The sequence below is a fragment of the Cynara cardunculus genome (assembly GCF_001531365.2).
Source record: "Cynara cardunculus var. scolymus isolate 2C chromosome LG 12, CcrdV1, whole genome shotgun sequence".
NCBI classification, from domain to species: domain Eukaryota; kingdom Viridiplantae; phylum Streptophyta; class Magnoliopsida; order Asterales; family Asteraceae; genus Cynara; species Cynara cardunculus.
Window position 1 is genome coordinate 5418478 of NC_037539.1, and position 5504 is coordinate 5423981.

The 5504-nt window shown below is 35.8% G+C and overlaps 1 protein-coding gene across 1 annotated transcript; it reads left to right on the plus strand.

Moving 5' to 3' along the window:
- The first annotated feature begins 519 nt into the window (after positions 1-519).
- Positions 520-2156, plus strand: LOC112523416 (shikimate O-hydroxycinnamoyltransferase-like). Its single transcript, XM_025133007.1, has 3 exons — positions 520-936; positions 1021-1569; positions 1664-2156. Exons 1-3 carry the CDS (start codon positions 520-522, stop codon positions 2069-2071), a joined length of 1374 nt encoding a protein of 457 aa, XP_024988775.1. The 3' UTR covers positions 2072-2156.
- The last annotated feature ends 3348 nt before the right edge of the window (positions 2157-5504 follow it).

The following is a 5504-nucleotide window of genomic DNA, read 5'->3' on the forward strand; positions in this document are numbered from 1 at the left end:
TTTCTTAAAAACACATAAAATCGTATTATAACATCGACATAAACAAATAATAAAATAGAACATTAAAATCGAGATGTGTCTCACTGCATTACACGAGTTCTCTTCTAGTACAAACAAAAGAAAAAAAAAGCTACAACGAATGCTATATAAAAATTGTTAACGCAAAAAATAGTTAAAAAAAATAGGACCGTTTAGATAAACTCAAGGTTCTAAATGGTATGAGATTGTATTAAAACTGTATGATGTAGAGATTACTTTGCTTGAGTGTATCTTACATGTGTCAAATTATCTAATGGAAAAGCAAAAATGAACGAAAAGGCCTGAATTTGGACGGAAGGAATTGTCATGTGCTGCAACAAAATAATATTCAACTGTACATGTGGTTATCTCTCCAACATTAAGTAAACCAACCTGCAACACTTCTTAAACGCATATGCCACCGATCTACTCCTATATATACGCACATGTCATTGTGTTAACCTCAACCTGCAACACTTCTCTCTCGCTCTCTGTGCAGATATGGGGATTAGCGGTAAGGGTTTCTCAGTGGAAGTGATTGAGAATGTGGTGGTGGGTGCAGAAGAACCATGGAATGACCATTGGTTACCATTTACAAACCTAGACTTGCTTGTCCCACCTTTTAACGTGGGCTCTTTCTTCTGCTACAACCAACCCTCCCATGGGAGTTTCGCCACCATGCTAAGCACCCTGAAAGCTTCTTTATCTCGAGCTCTAACACTCTATTACCCCCTCGCCGGTGAGATCGTATGGAATGCAGCTGCCGGAGAGAATCAAATTCACTGCAACAACCAAGGCGTTGACTTCATCTATGCTGTTGCAGACGTGCAGCTGAAGGAGCTTAATTTCTACAATCCAGATGAGTGCATTGAGGGTAAACTAATACCAAATAAGCCACGTGGCGTGCTTTCTATCCAGGTATATATAGCAGTCACTAATTTTTTGTTGTCACTGGTCACCTTCTAAAAAACTTGTACTAACATTGTCTACCGTAAAATACAGGTTACGGAGTTAAAATGTGGAGGCATGGTGATAGGGTGCATGTTTGATCATAGGGCTGCAGATGGGTACTCGGCTAACATGTTTATCTCATCATGGGGAGACCTGGCTCGATCCGAAACCCCATCTATGCTACCCTCCTTTCGGAGATCCATCCTCAATCCAAGGAGCCCAACCACTTATTCTTCGTCAATCGACAATGTGTTTGCTATATTCGAACCACCATCCAAGCCCGATAATGATCAAAACCACGATGGTCTACTCATTAACCGTGTATACTACATCGAGGGGGGCCAACTTAACAAGATACAATTGTTGGCAAATGAAAATGGGCTTAGGAGGTCGAAGTTAGAGGCCTTCACCTCTTTCTTGTGGAAGATAGTTGCCCTGAGCATGGAAGACTCGGGATACCGCAACCAGATGTGCAATGTGGCAATTGCAGTTGACGGAAGGCGAAGGGTAAGCGAAGGAGATGGTGAAGAAAAAGAAAAGCTAATGGTTTCGCACTTTGGCAATGTTTTATCGATGTCGTGTGGGGCAAAACGATCACAGGTAAGCTTACGGTTTTCTTTTATCGTTCTTGCTTCTTCTTTCTTATTTTTAGCATTTTGTCACATCTAATTCAATCATCATTTTGAAACTTTAGGAGTTGAGTAACATGTCATTGAGCAACTTGGCTACGGAGGTTCATGAGTTCTTGCAGACTGCCACCGGGAAAGACCATTTCCTCGATTTGATAGACTGGGTGGAAGAACGGCGGTCGCAGCCGCTAGTGGCAAGGGCGTTTGCCAACAATGAAATGTCGGTGATGGTGTCATCGGGACAGAGGTTCCAAATCATGGACAAAATGGACTTTGGGTGGGGTAAAGTGGCTTTTGGATCATGTCACGTCCCGTCTGAACGGAAAGACAGTTATGTGATGACATTGCCTAGTCCGACCAATGACAAGGATTGGGTTGTGTACATGCACATGCCAATGGAACACATGAACTACATCGAGACACATGCTAGTCACGTGTTCAACCCCTTGAATGCTGATTACCTCAAGATTTGACTCACGTTCGATTGATGTGTTTTTTGATTTGGAAAATGTAAATTTGTTGTGCTGTTAAATTAATAATATGCTTTTTCATTGAAAATACCTCTCAATGGGTCATTTACTCATGCTTTTTATAAATGTATGGAATTAATAGAAAATAATTCTAAAATCGATAAACATGGAAAGGAAGATGATGAAATGAAATAAAGCTTCACCAAGAGAATCTGGAGATGGAATTATTGGATTTTGAAATGAACATAAGTGTTATGGTTGTAGTTGGTGTTATAATTGTTATTTGGCAGATGTGATCATTTGTGGGTTTGGGCCAAACAAACACTGGACAGGCCCAACACAATTTTTTGCACAATTGAATTATATAATATATAGACATGGCCAAAAACCGATCTTGGGCCGTGCCAGGCCGAAATCGGTCTCGGGCCGAAACAGTAACAATTCGGACCAGTCCCAGTCTCGTTGAAAATAGTAAGGCTCGGTTAAAGGTACGTCCCCCGGTAGGTGGAGGATCGGGACCGAATGGGACCAGTTTGGGACCACAGGTTAAGGACCAGTTACGGTTTTCTTCACAAAACAAGGCCCGGCCCAGCCCAAACCGGTCGCGGCCCGATTTTTCCAAAAAAATGTATTTTTTTAAATGTGTGTTTCTACTTTTTAAGTGTATTTGTTTGAAAACTAATTACAAAATTATAATAAAACGTATTTCTTAAGTGTGTTTAATTGTCTCATTTACCCTCTATTCACTCTATAAATAATGTGGTGTATGTGGGGAGATACCAACTCATAAACATTCACAATTCTTGCAAAAAATTGTTTTTTTAAGTGTATTTAATTGACCAAATTACATATTTTTCAAGTGTATTAGATTAAAACTTTTGTATTTTTTTTAAAAAAACTTTAAAAAAAATTACATAAAAAACGAATTTTAATTTTTTTAATATAGGCTAGTTTGGGGCTGACCCAGGAACCAGTTCTCATAATTGGGCCTCCTACACCTTAACCGGGCCTTGGTATTTAGGCCTAGAACAGGACTAGGATCGATTACGCCAAGACCGATTACGTGATCACTATTTTGGGGACTGGGACCGATTTGGGCCCGGCCCGAGACCGACTTTTGGCCACCTCTAATATATAAAGAGAGTCGGGTTCAAACGAAAACAGTACCTATTTTATAGAATAAAAAAACGGCTAAATCACATGTGATGTTACACTAACATCATGTACAAATCACATGTGATTTACGCGAATTTGCCCCGTAACCTGAAGTCACAACCAAAATGGTGTTGTAAAAGCACATTACACAACTCCTTATACACCACAACAAAATGGTGTTCAAGAAAGGAGAGAACATGACCTTAATCAACATGGTTAGAAGTATGATTGTAAATTAGGGACTACCAAAATTTCTTTAGGTGAGGCCTTGAAGACAAAGCAGTCTCAAAACCCCTTTCGATTTATGGTGTGGATACAAACCCAATCTGAACCAACTACATGTATAGGGATGCAATACATAAGCCAATGTGTATTAGATCGAAGAAATCAAACTTGATTCTAGATCTGTTAGTGGGTATTTTATTGGTTATCCTGAGAAATCAAAGGGTATAGAATTTGTTGTCCTACGAGAAACATCAGAATTGTGGAACGCCTCAAAGTTGTTTTCATTGATGAGGAATTTAACCAACATAAGCTCAAGGAAGGGATGAAAAATCGATGATATTTCCAACAATTTCGTAAATGCTTTGCTTATTCATATTCAAAGACAAAGGAAAACAGATGACAATTGCAATAAACCAGATATGTAACCTTAGAAGTTATACCAGAACATCTGAATCAAAATGAAGACATCGTAATGGAAGTTGAGGATGCACAAAAAGATAAAAGGACAAAAATACCCTTGAGTTAACGAATTTTTTTAGAGACTTAAATACAGGGACCCAATGTGTTATAAAATGCAAACCACAAGGATGTAATCCATAGATATTTCAAAATAAGAACTAGAGTGTTACAACACATAAACCACAGGGACCAAGAATGTAATTTACTCTTAATTTAATTTTTTGATTAATTTAATTTTTCATGGTAATTACTTTTTAGGAGTTCTTCAAATTTGGAGAATTTCACACTTTCTATCTTATTTTTTTGTAATTCTCCAAATTTTCGTATTCAACCAATCATAATTTTTCATTATTTTTTGTATATATACGAATTTTCTTTTGTCATCAATCCCTCAGATACCGTGCAAATACCCATGATAATATATAAATAAAGACAATATTTACATGTAAATATATTTATGGTGATATGTGAATATTAGTCATAGTGATCACATGTAATACATATTCAAATATGAATATGGTCATGGTCATGGTACATGTAATGCATGTGTACATTCTTATGTAGTTATTTGTGTAATATATATTCATATGAGAATATATACATGTATGAGCTTGAAGAAAAACAAATTAGGAAAAGTAATGAAGGTGTGTGAAGTTATGATTTTTGATCTTTAAAAAGATAATAATGAATTCGAAGGTGCATAGAGAACGTAGATATATAAATATGCTTATTAGACAAAAGTGTCGATCACTACTATTTCTATTAAACATCAAAACAAAATGAACTTAACTATTTTGAATCAAACAAACAACGTAATGAATAAAACTACAGTCCACAAACGAATACAGGCTTCTACCCCTTCTAACGAGTTATTAGCATCTGATAATTCAAAAAGAAAATGTGATCGCATGTCAAAATATTTAATTAGAACGATTTAAATTACTCACATGTGAATATGTGATGCATCAAAAAGTAAACTTGTGTTTGATTAAATAATTATTAGAGCACCCCAACGGAGAATAAAACATTGATTGCATGTTTATTTTAATCGATAATTTCATTTATTTTTTAAATAAAATACTAATTTATAGGTTTATGATTGATCGAAAGGTAACGAAATCGTTTTTGGGATTCACTCCTCAATTATTGGAGTCCCCTGACGTAAATGGCTTACTATTCATTTATTTAAATGTAAATGTATGTAGCAATCATTCTTTATTTAATATTTTGGTTTATAATAATAAAAATATTACCTTTTTTAGTTAAAATATCTAAAAATTATATAATTTATTATCATATATTAATATGAATTAAAATAACGATATTAAATTATAATAAAATTTAGTGGAAAAATGACAAAATTAACTATTTTATACAACCATCTTCCACAAAATAACCATTTTTAGGGGATTTACAAAACTAACCACACGGATCGTCCCCGGGGGCGATCCGTACATTTCGGGGGCGATCCGCCCTTTTTCTTAGGAATTTTTTTTAATTTCTTTTGTCTACCGGGGGCGATCCAGACTTTAAGTATTTTTTTTTTTTTGTAATACCAATTTCACTATAAATACCAACCTCCTATTTCATAATTTTT

What these genes read in the sequence shown, in the direction of transcription:
- LOC112523416 (XM_025133007.1), top strand. Translation starts at nt 520, where the DNA reads ATGGGGATTAGCGGTAAGGGTTTCTCAGTGGAAGTGATTGAGAATGTG. An exon ending in GTGGCGTGCTTTCTATCCAG is followed by an intron (nt 937 to 1,020) that starts GTATATATAGCA and finishes CGTAAAATACAG; the next exon opens with GTTACGGAGTTAAAATGTGG. An exon ending in GTGGGGCAAAACGATCACAG is followed by an intron (nt 1,570 to 1,663) that starts GTAAGCTTACGG and finishes TTGAAACTTTAG; the next exon opens with GAGTTGAGTAACATGTCATT.